The sequence below is a fragment of the Podarcis tiliguerta genome, assembly GCF_965153285.1.
Source record: "Podarcis tiliguerta genome assembly, chromosome: 16".
In the NCBI taxonomy this organism is placed as follows: domain Eukaryota; kingdom Metazoa; phylum Chordata; class Lepidosauria; order Squamata; family Lacertidae; genus Podarcis; species Podarcis tiliguerta.
Window position 1 is genome coordinate 38476738 of NC_139549.1, and position 20735 is coordinate 38497472.

Genomic DNA, 20735 nt, shown 5'->3' on the forward strand with positions numbered 1-20735 from the left:
AGTCTGTCTCCTCCTGTTCCTCCCCTTGTTTTTCAGCAGTGGAATGCCTCCTTTCCTGAGCTACTGGTTTGCAGTTTCCTCCAAATCCAGTAGTTTGCACAAAACTGCATTTAACTTGAGAAATGGGGCCAGCAAATGTTTCCGCAGGCTGCTCTCCCCCTGAGCAGCACATTGCTCAAAAGGAAGAACTGAATCAGCATTGCAGGGCCTGACCCTGAGGAGCCATCAGACCTGGGCATCCTTGCCCTGGGACTAGAGGTCCCCACATCCTGGGGTGCTGGATTTCTTTCAGATGCCCTCACCTCTCACAGGGCCACAGCAGCAGCAGAGACGGCGGCAGGAGCTTCAGAGCATCTTGCCTGACTAGCTGCCCATGAGGCTACTGGGGAGGAGGGAGCAGCACATGGAAATGCCTGCGTGGATCGGCACCTGATGGAGATTCAGCTCCCATGCAGGCTACAGATCTTTCCCAAGCTACGGCCTTCCTTTCTGACACCTGGAAACAGATCTGCAAAGGATGCTGTTGGTTGGTTGTGTCACCAGATGCCTGCTGGGCTAGAGTTCTTGGTTTATCTGCAGTTGAGATCAAGCCAGTAGCATAGTGACACGCTGGCCCCTGCTGCCAGCACCCAGGTTTGAGCCCTCTGTTGTCTCCCCAAAGCTCATCTGCCCAGCAGTAGATGCCTCTTCCAGCTGCTCCCATTCCCATTGCCTCTTCCTCATCTTGCTTTGGGGCTGATTCTCCAGCTCTACCCAAGATACCTGCCTACTCCCTAGTAGTAAAGGTACCCCTGACCATTAGGTCCAGTCGTGAACAACTCTGGGGTTGTAGTGCTCATCTCGCTCTTTAGGCCGAGGAAGCTGGCATTTGTCCACAGACAGCTTCTGGGTCATATAGCCAGCATGACTAAGCAGCTTCTGGTGAAACCAGAGCAGCGCATGGAAACACCGTTTACCTTCCTGCCAGAGTGGTACCTATTTATCTACTTTGACGTGCTTTTGAACTGCTAGGTGGGCAGGAGCAGGGACCGAACAATGGGAACTCACCCCGTCACGGGGATTTGAACCGCCAACCTTCCGATCGGCAAGCCCTAGGTTCAGTGGTTTAGACCACAGTGCCACCTGCGTTCAAATCCCTAGTAGTACATTTCAGCAAAAGAATCCCAATGCTATCACAAATCAGCCAGGCTCCTGACACTCATTGCTCTGGCTTCTAAAATCTTGGTAGCTGGGATTAACTGACACAAAAATGCTTAACATTGTTTTGGCTGCCTTGCATTTTACGGATTAAGGTTGTATTGACATGTTCAAAGATGTCATGGTGTTGCATGGTTGCTAGCGAGCTAATTGTGCTTCTGGTGAAATACACCTGGTTTGCAAGGCAGGACATACTGTGGCTGCATTCACATATAGAACATGAAGCCAGGAGTGGCTGACATGACGCATTCCAGATGTTGGAATGCAACTTACATCAAGCCCGGCCAGCATGGCTAGTGGGTAGAAGTGGTAGGACTTTTAGCCCATGCCATCTGGAAGAGCACCATGTTGGCTACCCCTGTGCTAAACTGTGGCTTATTTAAGAAACCACAAATAGCCTCACAGACGATCAAACAAGCAGAAGTTGGTTTCTCCGAAGATTGGTTTGCTTTCCAGTGGCAGTGGCTGGACAAACGATGGTTAGTCTCCTGGGCTGGATTTGGACATGGAAACAAACCACCCTTTGCCCTGAACAAATCACAGCTTAGTGTTGTGCATCGCCCAGGCCACTGATGTGCCCAACCAGGTTATGTGCCTCAGTATTGTCATCGTGTTTCATGCCCAGTGGTGAGTCTTAGCTAATGGTGTTTGTGATGAAATAGGTGTGTGCTTTGGGCACACTCCTGTATACTTGTGAAGTGTCCCCTTGTTTCTCATTGACAATTGCTTGTGCTTTTTTGCTCGCGTTAATACTAAATACATTACATGCATTAAACTATGTTTTACAGTTAAAACATAGTGATGGCCACCAGCCCAAATAGCTTTAAAAGGGGGCTATTGAAGGCTCCTTGATATGATAGCTGTGCTTCAGACTACTGTTGCTGGAAAACACAGGGAGGGGAGGGCTGCTCTCGTGGGCTCCCCCCAGCCATCTGGTTGGCCTCTGAGCCCAGGATGCTGGACTAGGTGGGCCATCACCCTTATCCAGAGGGGCTCTCGTCTCACGTTCATGGCGGATCGCTTGACCCAGTGCTGTCACCTGGATCACAAGGGCAAAGAGAGGGCATGTCGTTTTCCAAAAATGGTTCTGATCAGCTGTGGTCAACTTCCTGACTCGAGTGAAAAGCAATTATCTCAAAGGTGTTCGCCAAGGCAAAGAGCTTCAGTTTTGGGCTTCTGTGTTATGGCAGGCGTCAGCTAACATTTTCAGCCGTGGGCCAGTCCATTGTCCCTCAGACCTTGTGGGGGGCCAGACTATATTTTTTTTTGGGGGGGGGGGGTGAACGAATTCCTATGCCCCACAAATAACCCAGAGATGCCTTTTAAATAAAAGCACACATTCTACTCATGTAAAAACACACTGATTCCCAGACTGTCCATGGGCCGGATTGAGAAGGCAATTGGGCCGGATCCAGGCCCCGGGCCTTAGTTTGCCTACACATGATCTATGGCCAGATTCCTCAAACTGTTGATAGCTGAGGCACGTACTGTCTCCCCCCGAATTAAAAGTGGAGGCTCAGGTTCATAGAATCATAGAATCATAGAGTTGGAAGAGACCACAAGGGCCATCGAGTCCAACCCCCTGCCAAGCAGGAAACACCATCAGAGCACTCCTGACATATGGTTGTCAAGCCTATGCTTAAAGACCTCCAAAGAAGGAGACTCCACCACACTCCTTGGCAGCAAATTCCACTGTCGAACAGCTCTTGCTGTCAGGAAGTTTCTTACTGTCACTCATTCACTAGAAGCTTATTTTTAGCATGTGGAGGAGGATGAATTTTCCTTTGCTCCCTCATCCTCCCAATGCTTTTGCATGAATCACTGATCATATTGGATGGAGGCAGACCTAGAGCAATGACTCGTTCCAAGAACTAGCTGGGAACTTTCCTTTTGCAGCTAGGTAGATTCTGCTGGATCTTTGACTCACTTGGTTATTTCTGTTGCAATCACATCTTACGCTGAAGGTGCAGAGTTGGGCCCAATATCTCCTAGCAGAGCTGCTAAATACACCTGTCTGAAACCCTGGAGAGCCCCTGCTAGTCAGTGCACAAAATTCTGAGCTAGGTGGACCACGGTCTGGCTTGGGATAAGGCTGTTTCCTTACACCAAGAAATTGTAGCTGTGATGTTTAGTGGTTAGAGTGCAGGACTAGAACCTGGGAGACCAGGGTTCAAGTCCATACTCAGCCATGAAGCTCGCTGGGTGACCTTGGGCCAGTCAATGACTCTCAGCATAGCCTGCCTCACAGGGTTGTTGTGAGGATAAAAGAGGAGGGGGAGAACCATGTACATCGCCCTGAGCTCCGTGGAGGAAAAATGGGTTATAATAAAAACGGCTTCACAATCATGCAGTCTTCTTACAAGTCTCTTGCTTGTGTGTTACGGTGTTGGGAGTGACTGAGTCATCCAGCAGAGAAATAATCACCAAAAGTTGCAGAGAAATATCCATCCAAGCTGGTTAGAGAGAAGTGTGGCCTGAATGATAAACCACGCAGAGCGATTATGGGCTGCCTCCTTCATTTGTTGGCAAGTTGGGCTTTTAAATTAATGTACCAGTTTTATATCTAGCAACCTGCTACCAGGTCATGGAATGTCTGGTCTAAGGCCTGGTTGACTGAGGTGGATAAAACGATACTACAGACTGAAAGTGGAAGATAGCATTTCAGCATGCTTCCTTGCAAAAAAATTTTTTAAATAAAAAACAAAGCCCATTTTTAAAAAAGTACATAGAAAGCTAGCATAGCAAGGGTGTGGTGGGCTGAAACATTTCTTCCTGCTGTGCTAAATTTCTGCTTGCAGGGAATTTCTTCTTTATGGAAGGGAAGATTCCACCCCTTTCCTTTATTTTTAGAATTTTAATCTGAAGCAATAAAGTTCACTCTTATCATCTTGGGATAGTTCTCCTGAAGGATAATGTCCCCACCTCCTTTGATTGATCTGTTTACCCATGTTCTTTAATACCATTCGTTGGGTGCAAACCTGCATTCTATTTATTTTTTACCTCTCTTTTGCTTTTCCTGCAATAAGCAGGACCAGTTGAGAAGATGCTTCCCACCTGCCCCAGGATTGTAAGACTGGGAATTGACCTCTGACTCTCCCCTCTGCTCCTCCCCTTCCTCCTCCTCTTGTCCCTCACTGCAGGGACAAGGGATTGGGGGACAGTGTATGTTTATTTGAACATGGGGTCTCCCTGCTACTGTGAAATAAAACCTATTTTTTGGTGGTTTGCTTCAAAGTGGGGGATATCATCTGAATAGGCTCCTGGAAAGGCAATTAAGGAGCAAGGTTGTTGTTGTTTAGTCATTTAGTCGTGTCCGACTCTTCGTGACCCCATGGACCAGAGCGCGCCAGGCACTTCTGTCCTCCACTGCCTCCCGCAGTAGCTTCGAGAACACCATCCAACCAACTCGTCCTCTGTCGTCCCCTTCTCCTTGTGCCCTCCATCTTTCCCAACATCAGGGTCTTTTCCAGGGACTCTTCTCTTCTCATGAGGTGGCCAAAGTACTGGAGCCTCAGCTTCAGGATCTGTCCTTCCAGTGAGCACTCAGGGCTGATTTCCTTCAGAATGGATAGGTTTGATCTTCTTGCAGTCCATGGGACTCTCAAGAGTCTCCTCCAGCACCAGAATTCAAAAGCATCAATTCTTCAGCGATCAGCCTTCTTTATGGTCCAGCTCTCACTTCCATACATCACTACTGGAAGGAGCAATGAGGTGGCCCTAATTATCAGCTTTCCGTTTAAGAACATAAGAAGAGCTGTGCTGGATCAGGCCAGTGGCTCATTCAGTCCAGTCTGTTCTCACAGTGGCCAACCAGATGCCCATGGGAAACAGGGAAACAGCAGGATTTGAGCACAAGAGTACCCTCCTTTCCTGTGGTTTCCAGCAACTGGTATTCAGAAGCGTTGCTGCCTCCCAACTGTGGATTCGTAATGTAACCGTCGTGGTTTGTTTATCATAGTTTATCTCCTGAAACCATAGTTTGTCTCCTTGTGTTAAGGTTTTTGAGACTTGGTGTAGTTATTTTAAACATCGTGCGGGGAATAAAAACTTTGTTGTCTTTCTCCTCACCTTTTCCACATGTCCAAAATCATCTTACAGGGAGCCGTCGGATTGTGGATGTAATGGACGTCAACACGCAAAAGGGCACAGAGATGAGCATGTCCCAGTTTGTGCGATATTACGAAACCCCGGAGGCGGAACGCAAGAAGTTGTACAACGTGATCAGCCTCGAGTTCAGCCACACGAAGCTGGCAAACATCGTCAAGCGCCCCAATGTGGTAAGCTGAGAACTCTTTGGGTGGTTATTGCGCTCAGGGTACTGGGGCAGTTCGGTCCTTTTAGACCAGGGAGTAACCTGACCCTCTAGGAGGTGTTGGGTCACATCTTCCCTGACCATTGGCCATTCTGGCTGGAACTGATGGGAGTTGGGGGACCCCCAACACCTGGAGTGCCAAAGGTGCCCCATTCCTGGTTTATCCCCTGGTCTTAGTGGTCTTACCGAAGGTCCTCCTTTTTAGATGTCAGTGTATGTTGCTTCACTTACTCTAAAATGTGGTGAGCCTGCCCTGCTGCATTTTGGGGGTCTTCCTGTTGGTCCTGCTGAGCCAGTCAATGGGCATCTGCCCAAAAGTCCTATCCTGAAAGCATTGTGTGTGTGTGTGTGTTTGTTTGTTCAGTGAACACAACAGAAGCACCTGTTGGATCTGACCCGTGGCCCCTCTAGTCCAGCATCCTGTTTTCATATTGGCCCACCGAATGCTGGTGGGAAACCAGTAAGCAAATGGTGAGAGCAAGAGCAACTCTTGCCCTCGCATGGTTTCCAGCAACTGGTATTTGGAAGTCAGAGCACATATAAATAAATATAGAACAATAGCCCAGACTTTGGAACTGCCTCCCTAGAGAAGTTAGAATGGCTCTCTCCTATTTGGAAACTGACTGCTTTTCATGAGGGAGCTAGTGGTGTGCTGGTTTATTATTATTATTATTATTATTATTATTATTATTATTATTACTGTAATTAACTATGTTTTAGATCCATCTACCTGCTTGTCTAATTGTCCCCCCCCCCCCGTGTTTTGAGCTGTTCTTATTTTTAATATCTGTAAGCTGCCTTGAGTCCCTGTCGGGGGGAAACGGCGGGATATAAATAAAATTACAGTAGTCATAATAAAGCAAAGCCAGCGTGGATAGTAGCCATTGATAGCCCTCTCTGCCCTGAGCTTGTCCAGGGGTCAGCAAACTTTTTCAGCTGGGGGCCAGTCCACTGTCCCTCAGACCTTGTGGGGGGCCGGACTATTTTTTTGGGGGGGGGAGGGGGAGAACAAATTCCTGTGCCCGACAAATAATCCAGTGATGCATTTTAAATAAATGCACACATTCTACTCATGTAAAAACATGCTGACTGTCTGCTGGCTGGATTTAGAAGGTGATTGGGCCGGATCCAGCCCCCAGGCCTTAGTTTGCCTACCCATGAGCTTGTCTATTCCTCTTTTAAAGGTATCCAACTTGGCCGCTATCACTGCCTCCTGCAGCAGGGAGTTCCATTGTGTGACTGTCTGCTGTGTAAAAATGGACTTAGTAATCTGTCCTGAATCTTCCAACCTTCAGTTGGGTGCTCAGGAGTTTTAGTGTTAAGAGAGAAGAGGAAAGCTCTTCCCTGTCCACTTTCTCCATGCCAGGCATAATTTTAGAAACTTTTGTCATGCTGCGTCTTACTCCCAACTTAGTTTTCTCCAAACTAAAAAGGCCCCAGAGCTGCAGGCTTTCCTTGCAGGGCAGTCACTCCACCCACTGGATCATTTTGCTTGCAGTTTCCTGAACTTTTCCCCCAACTCAACAATATCCTTTTTGAGTTGAAGCGACCAGAACGGCCCACAGGACTTCAAATATGGTCACACCATGGAGTGATCTGTAGTAGGGCTGTGATTGTAATCTGTTAGATTAATCAGTTAAAATTATTGACTAAAAGGCCTCCTCAATTAATTGGGAAACACATTTTTAAAAGAAGTCTATATTTAAAATATAATTTCAATGTAACAATTGCAGATAGCAGGGGCCCTCTTAGAAGAGGCGTTCCCAACCTCTCCATCCTGTCTGAAGAGGATTTTTTGATAAAATTATTATTTTATAATGTGATTATAATATAGCTTTTATTAATTTCTCAAAAGCATTTTACCCTGTTCTTCACCCAAAAAGCTTGAGTAGCTTACAACGATCAGTAATGACAGGGATCCACTTAAACATATGCATGTTTCTGCTTTCCTCTTCCCTTGAAATGATTATTCTAATCATATGCAAATATATACAGGTTTGATTGATTGATTTCCTCCATTAAAACTTATTTTTATTGACTGACCTTGCCGTGCTCTCTTAGCTTGTATGTTTCTATGCTTCATGTTAACAGGGCTACTCTGGAGTAGGTAAGCAGCGGCTATGTGCCCTGTCTCTCGTCTTCGTCTTTTAGTTCTATCCTGCCTTATTCTTAGGGATCATCCAATGGAACTGATTGGCAGTAGACACAGGACCAAGGGAATTATTTCTCCATGCACCACACGGTGCATATTCAACTTAACACAGTTCATTGTCCCACGATTTTGTTGTGGCTGCTAGTTGCAGGCTTGCAAACAGCCACTTGGCTATTGGATAAATTCACAGGGGACTGTCCTGTCGATGGCTGTTAGGCGTAATTGCAAGGATTGGAACCTGTAGTGGCTGATAACTGGATTAGTGGGACTTTTAATGCCTTCCCTTCCCCGCTCCAGGATTTGTTTCATGCTTGTAATAGTTTCTCCACTGAGAAAGAGCAGCTATTTCTATGGATCAGTGGAGAATCATAATGGCTGCAGTAGAACCTTCATGCCTGGGTAACTGAATACTACTTGCTGGGAATGATGGTGGGAGAGGACTGTGGTCTTCATGGAGCATCTAATTGGTCACTGGGGGAAGCAGGATGCAAGCCTAGATGGACATTTGAGTCCAATCTAGCTGGGCTCTTCTTATGAGTCTTTAGGGCTGCCTCCCTGTTTGACGTCTTCCTACTCCCTGTCAATTGTTGCAGATGGATTGCTGAACCCAGGGGGACCTGTGGTGTGATCCAGCGCAGGCATGGCCTACTTGATGACGTGCACATCCAACTCGTCTGCCTGATACCAGTCAATGGGAACTTAGTTCTAAGTCTCCCCAAACATCTGTGCACAGTCTTGCAAATTCACACTCCAAAAGAGACTAGGGCCCTGCGGGACTTGACATCTTTCCACAGGGCCTGCAAGACAGAGTTGTTCCACCAGGCCTTTGGCCAAGGCACAGTCAGACCCCCTCCTTTGGTAATCCTCACAGAACTCTAGCCCAGGGGTTGCCATTAATTTGATTTTGAACTGATTTTAAAATGAATTGATTTTAGAATGCTGTTACTTTTATTGTTGTTAGCTGCTCTGAGCCCGGCTTTGGCTGGGGAGTGCGGGATATAAATAAATTATTATTATTATTATTATTATTATTATTATTATTATTATTATTAATGTCCCAACATTTCATGTCCCCTAAATAAATAAAAAATGTTTGCCCTAACAAAATCCTGAGAATGGTGCACAAGTTGTTGTGTACAAATGTGACATTGTGAGATCTAAGCTAGCCTCAGAAAAACATGGAACCGTATAGTAACCGTGAGAGGAATGTAATCTTTGTAATTCACATTTCTGGCAGAATTCAGCATTGTGTGTTGCAGAATGTGGATTGCTTGGGGTGGCAGAGTTTTGGTTTCTTTTTCCCCGGCACACACATAGCTCTGCCAGTATCCCTTCCTTACTCTGAGATCTTTCTCCAACATTTCCTGACTTAACTGGTTCCTCTGGATGCCCTTTTAGGTAGACTTGGTCGACTGGGTGGATAACATGTGGCCTCGGCATCTGAAGGAGAGACAGACAGACGCCACCAACACCATCTCGGAGATGAAGTATCCAAAAGTAAAAAAGTAAGTGGATTTCGCTTCATTATGAACCACTCCCTGTGGAATCTCCTGCTGGTGCGAAGCTTCGGCTTCGGATGAAATTTGAACTGAGCTACGCGACCAGCAGAATCATGTGGTGTGGCCCTTGTTGGGCTGGAATTATTTTGGGACGCAAGGCGGGGATTGCATGTGTGAATGTTCTCTGTGTCCGTGATGGAACACAGACAGGGCAAGGTTCCCAGGGACCCCAACAGCTGTTTGCAGAGGTGCAAGGCATCACCGGCGAAAAGACTAGCCCAGCACAAAGTTTGGTTGCGGTCAGTTTGAGGTGGGGGTCACTGATGTGGGACCTGAGGGCAGAGTGGCGCCCCTGAGGTGTTTCCCTGGTGTCCGTGATGCCTATTAGCCTGCCTCCCACCCTGCCTTTTTTATTGTGATGTGGTGAAGAGCGTTATCTCCTCAGCCCGAAAAGTACACAGAACTGCATAGCAGGGGACTAGACCCTTAGGAGCCTTTCCAACTCTACAGTTCAGTGATTCGATGCAGTTAGAAGAGTGATACGCATTTGGTGATTCTGGAATAATCACTGGCTTTTAAAATGCTGTTTTATTTATATTTTACGATGCCCCAAGGGATTTGGTGATGGCTGAGTGTCTGGGCACATCTGCCGATACGTTCGAGAGGTACTGGCCATTCAGAAGGGCCTCTGGCTCTGGTTGTAACCTGGGCAAGCAGAATATCTTAGCAAAGTTTATTATTTAGTATTATTTATTCTGTCTAAGGAGCATGGGGCCAGGTCACGCTTTGGAACCCTTCCTCAAGCCTCTATAGAAATCTAGTTCAGTTTTTGAGATTTCAGCTGCACCACTTTCATAACCACAAAAGCTAGAAAAGTGGGCAGTGTGGCATTGTTTTAAAGAAAGCTTAGATTCTCAGGAAGCTCATGTTCTGTGCTTTTGTCTGCATTTCCAAGGAACTGAAGCATACAAGAAGCCTTGCTAATGTGTGTGCCTGTAGTTCTGTGTTCTTTTTCTAAATCTAACGCTGGTCCAATTTTCTCAAATGGAAAGCAGACCAGCAAAAAAGCAAAAGAGAAATGAAAAGTGATGGTGGTTTTTGCAAACACAGATGGTGCCATCCAGTGCAGATGTTGATTTTGGCTGCGAACTGCAAAGTTCTGTGCTGGGGATGAAGTTAGCGATTGTTCCGTCTGCTGTACCAGTTCAGAGATGATGCTTGAGAAGGAGCTGGAGAATGAACTGGATCTGTTCCATTAACTCTTTTGAGGATGGTGCTTCTTTCCCCCATCTCCTCCTTCCTTTCATTGATGTTTTGAATATTGTTGTGAATTGCTTCCAACAGGCAGTGAGTGACTTGCTTCCTGTGAAAGGCAAGGATCCCCAGATTATGGGACAACTGCCACTGTGTTGTTGGGGGGAAAACAAATGAATGAAAAAGTGTCTGCAAACCTGGTGGCCTCAGGGCACAGAGAAGGTGGATGTCTGTGTTTTGGTTTTGTCTTTCTCTTCAGTACCAGTCGGCCTCTGCTGGGGGTGGAACATCTATGTCAAGTATGATCACATCAGTCACTTCTCATGGCTTAGCTTTACATGTAGAGGCTGTGGAAAGCCTTGCGGTTTGCACTCCCCTCCCTTCTTTTGCATACAAGAGGAGGAGATAAACTTGCACTTTCAATTTCAAAGTAGCTGGAGCTCCCTATTACATCTGGACTTGAGAAATGCTTGTTAATGTAAGATTGTTTTTGTTTACATGGGAAGATTTATATACTGTTTAATGAAAAATAAACAAGCTTATAAGCATGCTTACAATTTTGCCTTGCTTCCTAACTAGAGCCTAAAACCTGGGTGGGCAACCTGGGGCCCTCCAGCCGGGCCAGTGGTTGGGGATGATGGAAATTGTAGCCGAACAATATCTGGAGGGCCACAGAATAGCCACCCCTGAGCTAAACCTACCAGGGGATTCTGGTTAGTCTTGAAGAACACTGCAGGAGGGGAGGGTGAGTGCCCAGCTTCTACCCATAATGCTAAATGAGGGGTGTGGAAGCTGTGGCCCCCCTCCCAGTGTAGTTGGACTCCACCTCCAATCATCGCTGACCGTTGGGTCAGGGACATTGGTTCGCCATCCCTAGGCTAAGCTGCTATTGAGTGTTATCTGAAATGGGTCTTCCTCTCGAGTCACGTTAAAAGCAAACTTTTCCAGGTGTAAGTGTGAACCTTGCCCCCAATTTTTACTGAGAAATAAAGTGTTCCTCAGCTTCAGCCTAAGGGACGCGGGTGGCGCTGTTGGTTAAACCACTGAGCCAAGGGCTTGCTGAACAGAAGGTCGGCGGTTTGAATCCTCGCGATGGAGTGAGCTCCCGTTGCTCGGTCCCTGCTCCTGCCAACCTAGCAGTTTGAAAGCACATCAAAGTGCAAGTAGATCAATAGGTACCGCTCCAGCAGGAAGGTAAACGGCGTTTCCGTGCGTTGCTCTGGTTTGCCAGAAGCGGCTTAGTCATGCTGGCCACATGACCCGGAAGCTGTACGCCGGCTCCCTTGGCCAATAAAGCAAGAGGAGTGCTGCAACCCCAGAGTCGGCCATGACTGGACCCAATGGTCAGGGATCCCTTTACCTTTACTTTTACAGCTTCAGCCTTCAGAGTTTTGGGGAGCACAGCAAACTAAGTTCCATATTGTATATTTACTAGGGGCTTCCATCCCTGCTCACGTTGATTGCCACCCCACGCCCCAAAGGTTTACCTAAAACTTCCCCAACGACTCCCCCCAATTCTGAGATCCCCCAGCTGTTGGCCCTGCACACAGAGGAGAGGGGAATGAAGAGGACGGAGTCTTCGTCTCCACACTGCTACTTGACAGAAGGAGGTTTGAAATGGCAGCAGACTATGGGCGGAGAGACTTCAGCCTGTGGCAGCAGTGGCAAACATGGGGAGCTTGGGAAGGCCTTCATGGGCTGACCACCTGGCTGCCCGGTCACTTGCCCCTCCAGACAACCTGTACCTTTGCTCTCTCGGCCACCTGGGCCATCCACTTGCTCAGATCCCAGGCTTTCTATGCCCCTGTTGTGTGTGCATGCTCCATAACTGAGCCAAGGGTGTGACAACCTGCGCAACATGGGAAGCCCTTAGCAACTTGGGACTTGTTTGCCTTCAATATCGCCTTACCCCACATGTGCCCACTCAGACGCTTCAGTCGGCAGAATGGGCTGCCACATAATACCCGTCCCACTTTTGTAAGAACTTGGTTGTTTAGTGTGGCAGCATCTACACTTCGGAACTCCCTACCTATTGAGATCAAGCAGATACCTTCACTGTACTCTTTTTGGTGCCTGCTTAAAACATTTTTGTTTCGACAAGCCTGCCCAGATGGCTAGAAAGCTGAGGTAATTCTTAACCTGTATTTCGACTTTTGGATGTTTTAAAGCAGGGGTGCCCAAACTTTTTTAAAAGAGCGCCAGATTTGATGAAATGAACATGCATGAGGACTGGCCAAAGTTGTTGAGCTTTTTCTAGGATTAAACTTGTTGAGCTTTTTTAATAAACAAACTGCCACAGGGGCTGGAGAAAACCAACCGGCGGGCAGGATTAGGCCGCCAAAACAGACTTTGGACATGTCTGTTTTAAAGTATGGCTGTGAATTCTTCTCAATTTTTTTTGTTTTATCTTTTTGTAAACCAAAAAACAAAACAAAAAACACACAACTCAATCAAGCAGTATATGAATCTTATGAAAGAAAAGAAAAGGAAGGCCAGTCTGGGCCATTTTCTTGCTTGTTCTTCTAGCCTGCCTGCTTGGCTCGCTCACTCTGCAGACTGTTGTTATTATTTATTAAATGTACACACCACCCTTCATTTGAGGATCAGAGTGTGGCTTAGAGCAGAAAAACACAAAAATGCATGACATAATAACAAACACATTAATTCCCTCCCTCAACTGTTTTCACACCGCTGTTCATGTGGCCTACTGGCCACCTACTGGCAGCCATGCAAACTGCAGCATGGCAACTTTTTCCTTAAAAAAAAAAAAAATCTCAGAAAGGAGATACAGTGGTACCTCAGGTTACATACGCTTCAGGTTACAGACTCCACTAACCCAGAAGTAGTATCTCGGGTTAAGAACTTTGCTTCAGGAAATCGTGCTTCGGCTGCGCAGCGGCAGCAGGAAGCCCATTTAGCTAGAGTGGTGCTTCAGGTTAAGAACAGTTTCAGGTTAAGAACGGACCTCCGGAATGAATTAAGTACTTAACCCGAGGTACACTGTATTTGTAAGGCAGCAGACCAGTGCTGTGTTGGGTTTTCCTTGCTTTCCCAGCTAGGCTTGTGTAATCATTTAGTGGCTGGATTTGCAGGATTTGCAGTTTAAGAGACTGTGCAGGTCCTCCTGCGGTGGGAGCTGCGGCCTTGTTAGTGAAACCCAAAGGGCGGTATCAGGATGAGGGCAGGAAATGCCACCTGGATCATCCTGGCCCTTCAAGGTGTTGTAAATAAAAAATATGCCCTTTTCCCAAGAGCTCATATAGAGTCCTTACATAGGTTCCCTATTGGTAGGAGAAAATAACAGAGGCCAACCAGAGAATATTGAGAAGCAAAGCAGCTAGTAAGCTTGATCTTTATTGATCTGTTGCAACAGGGTACTCCCCTCACACACAGGAGAGGAAGAGGACCCCCAAAATTGCCATGCAAGGGCTTATAAAGACTTTTGAAATTCCCCCTCTCTAGATCAAGACCACCCCCAGAAACATTCCACCTACACCACAGAAATTTGAATGTTGTTTTTCTCCTGTCACAGTTTATCTCTTGTCTGGCAAGTTACTTGATTGGATTGCCTGGGCAGCCTGGCCATTCTTTTGTAGTGGTAAAATACTTATTTCCTGGGCCAGGTCACAGGCTCACACCTTTGACAATGGGGAGGCTTTTCCAGTTTAACCTTGCAGAGAAAGGATTTGGTCAGTTTAGCAATCAAAATGGTTCCAGGTTGGTCTTCCTGTGTTGATCTATGTATGTGCAGTTATGAACATTACCATCTATCTAATACCATAAAATTCCTATCACAAAGGGCATCCCTGTTCTTGATGCGAGACCTGAATGTGGTTTTTATTGTGGGAAGGTGTCTTGGGGCACCTGCTAGAAACATTCCTGTATAGACAAGCCTACCCAGAAAGTTGAGGTAATTCTTAATCTGGTTAAGTATTTCAACCTTCAAAGTTTCTTTTGGAAATCCAAAGAAATAAAGATCATCAAGCTCGAGACAAAACAAAATGACCGCCTCAGTTTTTCTCTCTTTTGTGGTTGGCTGTCTTAACTGTATTTTATTCTGAAATTGTTCTATGGGTCTTTGGACCGCAATAAAGATTTATTATTATTAAGTATTTCAACCTTCAGATGTTTTAAAGTATGGCTGTGAATTCGTCTCTGTTTTCTTGTTTTATCCTTTTGTAAATTGCTTTGAGGGTTGTTGCTTTTCGCAATCAAGCAGCGTATGAATCTTATGAAATAAATAAATACTATAAATATTCCAAATAATAATAATAATATACACCTGGATTACAAAGTTTGTACATAACTTGACATCTTTGCAGGCTTGTAACCAAAACTCCTATGGTCTAAGTGGGGAAGGAATCATTGCAGAACAGCTGGATTATAAATATAGGTCGCTTAAAAAGTTATTACCGGTACTCTGTGTTACTATTTAGGGAGCAGTTGGTTAGAACAAGGCCATCCCACTTTATATCTTTGCAGCTAGCAGGGCTAGGCCCTTCCAAATGTTGTTGGATTCCCGCACAGCCAGAGGTTAGGGATTTTGGGAATCAACTCCGACAAGATCTGAAGGGCTGTGGCTTCTCCACCCCTGGGCTAGAGGCTGATGTTTTTCAGTGCAAGCGGAACATGATTTTTCCTTTCCTCCTTTTCTTCTCTTCCCCCCCTTCCCTTTCTTTCATTAAACTTGCTAGTAATTGCTATATAGTCATTTTTAAAATTTATTTATGATTTTAAATGCAAGCTGAACGTTGAGGGAGGGCCCCCCCCCCCGAATATCCCTGATTTTGTTACAGGTCCACCTGAACTGCTGCCTGGTGCTTTTGGGGCCTAGTCTCACCACCTCAGGCCTTAAATGGTGGCGTCAGCTGTAAATGGCAGGTGTGCCCTTTGCCTGGTGGCGCCAATGTGTGCCCTTTAAGGTAGAAATGTGAGAGAAAAATGTAGGCACCGTGTGACCCTACAAACTGCATCTGTTGATTTTATTGAATGAAAATGGTTGACTGCTCCAAAGCAGTTTTGAATATGTACAGAACGTGTTATGTTAAACCACATGTATAGAAACCTATATGAAACAGCAGAAACTGCATTCTTTGGAAAGAGGGAAACACTGGCTTTGTTTCCCAGGCCCATGAACCCTTATTACTTGGACAAATGGAGAGTGAATTCAGGTTCCTTTCTGTGTTTTGATAAACTGGTGCATCCAACGACTTGGGCCGGTAGCAGCACTGACCGGGCAGATGTCTTTAATTGTGTAGACGCAGAATGTTTTGTCTATGCTACAGGAGATGAAAACCTCTTCACATGTTAGCACATCCCTCCACAGAAGGTTCTCACTCAGCCATGATGCTCGTGAGCATAAGAAGGGCCTACTGGGTCAGGCTGATAGCCCATCTAGTCCTGTATCCTGTTCTCACACTGGCCAACCAGACACCTGTGGAGCAGAACATGAGCACCAGAGAAGTTGTGGAGGCAGAGCACATCATGGCTGGCAGTCGTTCATAGTCTTCTCCTCCATGAATTTGTTTCCCATACTATTTGGTACCATTGGTCCATGCTTCCTCCTGACAGGTCTCTCCAGTGTCTGGTTATGGTGTTTCTGGCTGGTGAAAGTAGGTGGGTTATGAGTGCTTTGTGGTGTAAATGGGCATTGTTGTCTTGGAATATGTTTAGTAGGGCCAATTCTGGCGTGATGTCTAATACTTTCTTAGTTATTTTACATATTTCTCGTATGGCTGTTGTCCAGAATAGTTGGATTTTGGGACACTCCCACCACATGTGGAGGTATGTGCCTGTGGAGGTGCACCCTTTCCAGCATTTTGGTGAGGTTCCTGGGCGTATTAGTGCTATTGTGCAATCTTTTTTTAAAGACTTCCAGGTTGGTCGTCATCACTTCCTCCTCAGGGAGCAAGTTCCATAGTTTAACTATGTGCTGCACAAAGAAGTACTTTCCTTTATCTGCCCTTAAGTCTTCAAAAACTCAGCTTCACAAGTTCTAGTGTTAGGGAAAAACACTTTTCTCTATCCACTTACTCCATGCCAGGCATAATTTTATAATCTCATACTGTAGGCCAGGGGTCTGCAACCTGCGGCTCCGGAACCGCATGTGGCTCTTTTACACCTTTGCCGCGGCTCCGGGGCGGATACTAGCAAGGGGAGGAGGCCCATTGTGCGCCCCAACACTCCTCACTGTGGCAGGCGCTGTACTGGCTGTGACGTCGCATGGGGGCGGTGCGTGCATTAGTCACGCACCGTCCCAACATCACCTTCCCGCCCGCCCGCTACACTGTAAGGGGCATGTACGCTGGTCATTGCATTGAAAGGGGGCATGTACGCTGGTCACTGTTTTGAAGGGGAGTGAAGAACACACACACACAAAAAGGTAACTTGTTAATTTAACATTTATTTCTATGAGGAGGAGTACCGTATTTTTCGCCCTATAAGACGCACCAGACCACAACACGCATCAAGTTTTTGGAGGAGGAAAACAGGAAAAAAAATATTCTGAATCTCAGAAGCCAGAACAGCAAGAGGGATCGCTGAGCAGTGAAAGCAGCAATCCCTCTTGCTGTTCTGGCTTCTGGGATAGCTGCGCAGCCTGCATTCGCTCCATAAGACGCACACACATTTCCCCTTACTTTTTAGGAGGGAAAAAGTGAGTCTTATAGAGCAAAAAATACGGTAATTCTGAGGGGCCAAACAAAGAAATAATAAAAAAAAGTTATTTATATAATGACAAGTTTTGCGGCTCCCAGTTTTTTTTTCCTCCGGAAACAGGTCCAAGTGGCTCTTTTTGTCTTAAAGGTTGCAGACCCCTGCTGTAGGCTATTCACTCCCTTAGCCTAACCTACCTCACAGGTCTCCTTGCAAAGATCAAATCCAGCAGAGAGAGAGAGTGAGAGACCCACATACTGTATTTACTCAAATCTAATGCTCACCTTTTTTGGCCAAATTACGTTGCGAAAATTAAGGTGTGTATTAGATTCGATGGCACATACACATTCGCCAGCAAATATGTTTTTGGTTTCAAAGTTCTGAAAATTATGATTTGGGGGCAGGGAGGTGTGAGTGTCCTTTGCATGTGTGTGTTGTGGGAGGGAGAGGGGCTGCTGAGCTGGATAAGGACACTCTTTCTCCAAACCCTGGGGGTATGGATGTTAGCTGTTGTTCAGTGGGGAGTGTCTCCCCCCCCATCCCATCCACTTCCCACCTCTTTTTTCTCTCCAAACAAAGGCAAGAGGGGTGGGAGAGAGGATATGCTTTGAGCAATTGTCCTTTGCAGCAGAGGCAGGAAGACCAGTACAGTGGTACCTCGGGTTAAGAACTTAATTCGTTCTGGAGGCCCGTTCTTCACTTGAAACTGTTCTTAATCTGAAGCACCACTTTAGCTAATGGGGCCTCCTGCTGCTGCTGCGCCACTGGAGCACGATTTCTGTTCTCATCCTGAAGCAAAGTTCTTAACCTGAGGTACTATTTCTGGCTTAGCGGAGTCTGTAACCTGAAGCGTCTCTAACCCGAGGTACCACTGTACCAGAAACGTTATTGTCGGTTAACTCTTGCTTTGCTTTGTATTTCTGTACTTAAGCTTAGGTGGATTTTTTTTTTTTGTAGTAATTGAATTTATTGAATGGTTGGCTTTTGCCATTTTTGAATTTACCAACATGTATGTCATATATTTGTATTTCCAATGCTCTGTGTTTGATATTTTGAATGTTTGCTGTAAGACACTTCAGGCATAGCTAATTGTGGGAAAGCGTCATATAAGTAAACTCAATCGACTTATGCATCCCTTAAATCCTGCACTGTGGAACTGGCCACCCTAAATCATATTTATGCTGCCATGCTGAACTACAGGATAGTTCAGAAACAAAGGCCACACTCCCCTCACCTGATGGTTGCCGAAATCCACAGTTTTGCTCATGGCAGTTTGTTGCTGCCTCACAGTTCATTGTGGCAGTTAAGGCAAAATCACCATTTTTTTGTTTCCCTTCACTGCAGACTAGTAGCAGGGTGTGTGTGTGTGCCTAGCTTTTTCGATTGCTTGTCTTACTGTTTCCTTGAAGAGAGGCTAAGGGTGATTCACCCCTGCTTTTAATTTCACAACAGCCTTGTGAGGTAGGTTAGGGTGAGAGCACAGAATGGCCAAGGCCAACCAGTGAGCTTCCACAGCTGAAAGGGGATTTGAACCCGAGTCTCAACGTCCTGTTTCAACACTGCAGCCCCTACACTAGGTTGGCAGCTTAGATAATGGTAATGGGCTCCCCCTGGAATGATGGGCTAGAACTTGCCAGTGGCTAATAAATATGCCCCTCTTTCTACCCTTACCATGCCAGGTAGGTTGGACGAAGACCCTGTCTACTGTCCTTGTATGAAAACCATGCCCATGTACGAATTAGCACAAATCTTATTGCGGAGATTATCATTCAGGGCAAGCCTGAATGCATGTGCAGCGAGAAGCTGTGTGTTACTGTTGCTGTCTGGCGTGGTGCAGCAAAAAGCAAGGGTGAGAAATCAGAAGGAGTTTCCTGTAGCAATCAGGTCATGTGTGAAGTGGCCCTCCAAGATCTTCAGGGTGCTAAAACTTCTCTGCAAAATAGGAATTTGAATTCAATATACAGTGGTGCCCCGCAAGACGAAATTAATTCGTTCTGCGAGTTTTTTGTTCTACGAGTTTTTTTGTCTTGCGAAGCACCAATGTGTATTGACGGTTTCCCATAGGAATGCATTGGCGGTTTAAAAAAAAAAGGCGCAAGACGTTTCGTCTTGCGAAGCAAGCCCATAGGAAAATTCGTCTTGCGAAGCAACTCAGAAAACGGAAAACTCTTTCGTCTAGCGAGTTTTTCGTCTTGCGAGTCATTCGTCTTGCGGGGTACCACTGTACTGTCTCTCAACACGGCACTCTGGGGTTAATGATTTCCCCCTCTAGATATTTTGTTGTTGGAGACACAATTCTGTAAGTGGTAATTACTGCTACAGCTCATAATATGTTGTTCTGGAGCATTCTCCTATTTGAATAACAGTGTTCCCATCTGATACACTGGACGCTCGGGTTGCGAACGTGATCCAGGCACGTTCACAACCCGCAGGGTTCGCAACCCGCAGTGCGCACGCGTGGGTCACGATTCAGCGCTTATGCGCAAAACGCCCAAAACCGGAAGTAACCTGTTCTGGTACTTCCGGGTTTGGCGCGGTGCGCAACCTAAACATGTGCAATCTGAAGCGTTTGTAACCTGAGGTATGACTCTACTGTCTTTATATGTGTAGGTGAACTAGCTATGGCAGATGCTGTGCATCGGGTTTAACACATTTTATGTTACAAGGCGCTTTTTATTTAATAGCAGACCTTTTTGTGGTACTGGTGTGATTCCCCCCCCCCCCCCAAAAAAAAATTATTGTTATTGTTTAGCTTGAAAAGTTCCAATTTAAAGGGTTTAACAACAATTTGGTGTTTCAGTTCTGTTTGTGAGGGTCAGTGAAAGTACTAATTTCCTCCAGTTTTTGTTTGTAAGATTAAAAAATGACCCTGATAGTAAGTGGCAGTGCTTCTGCAAAATTTCTTGACTGTCCTGTGGGATTATTTGTGTCTTTTATATGCTCGTGGAGGGGAGACCACTGGCATTTCAAATGTGTGTGAACATGAGGATAAGCACAGAGAAACCATGTGAGGAATCCCAGACTTGAAGCAAAACATTGTGTGTGTAAGGGCCCCCATAACTGAGCCCCTCACAACCAATTAATAAATGAACCTATCACGTCTCTCGCCTCATAAATACTCCACGCCTCATATTAGTGCCAAGAGAGCAGCTACAAACGTATGTTTAATTATGGGGGAAAACCAAAACCTCAAATCCTCTCTCTGCAGTTTTGCCATAGTTTTATGATGCTGGATTTTAGACTTGCGTTTTTCCAACCCCCCCCTGACGCGCTCTCTTAGAAGGAAGGAAGGAGTTACACTTTCCTCATTGGCCTGAACAAAAGAAAAAAGGAAAAAAGAAATCCCAGCCCGGAGACCAGGGAGCCATCTGCTAGGAATTGGGAGTGGTTTTATAGTCTGATCTCAGAGGTAGGGGTGGCCTTGTAAGGCCAGAGGCCAGAGGCTGAAACTCCAGCCGGAGGCGAGGAACTGATCGGAGGGTAATGATTGTGTTTGTCTGTCCATTGGCTTATTCGCTTGTGCACATGCTTTCTCTAGGAGTTTGGCTGAACATGTGTGGCTTTGACTTCTCTCATAGCAGGCCCAGTTTTCCTTCTGCATCTCTCTGTCCCTTTCCGCTGCATGTACCTGCCGGGGAGTTTTCTTTGTCAGTTGGTGTTGATCAAT

General features: G+C 46.1%; 1 protein-coding gene across 5 annotated transcripts in view; it reads left to right on the forward strand.

The window, feature by feature from the left end:
* The window catches only part of KDM2B (lysine demethylase 2B), an 86055-nt gene that overhangs the window by 10456 nt on the left and 54864 nt on the right, over positions 1–20735 (forward strand). For all 5 annotated transcript variants that reach the window (XM_083418149.1, XM_083418146.1, XM_083418145.1 and 2 more), the window contains 2 exons: positions 5296–5474; positions 9060–9166. In XM_083418149.1, the coding sequence (XP_083274275.1) occupies positions 5296–5474; positions 9060–9166 (286 nt within the window). The remainder of the gene's footprint in view (positions 1–5295; positions 5475–9059; positions 9167–20735) is intronic.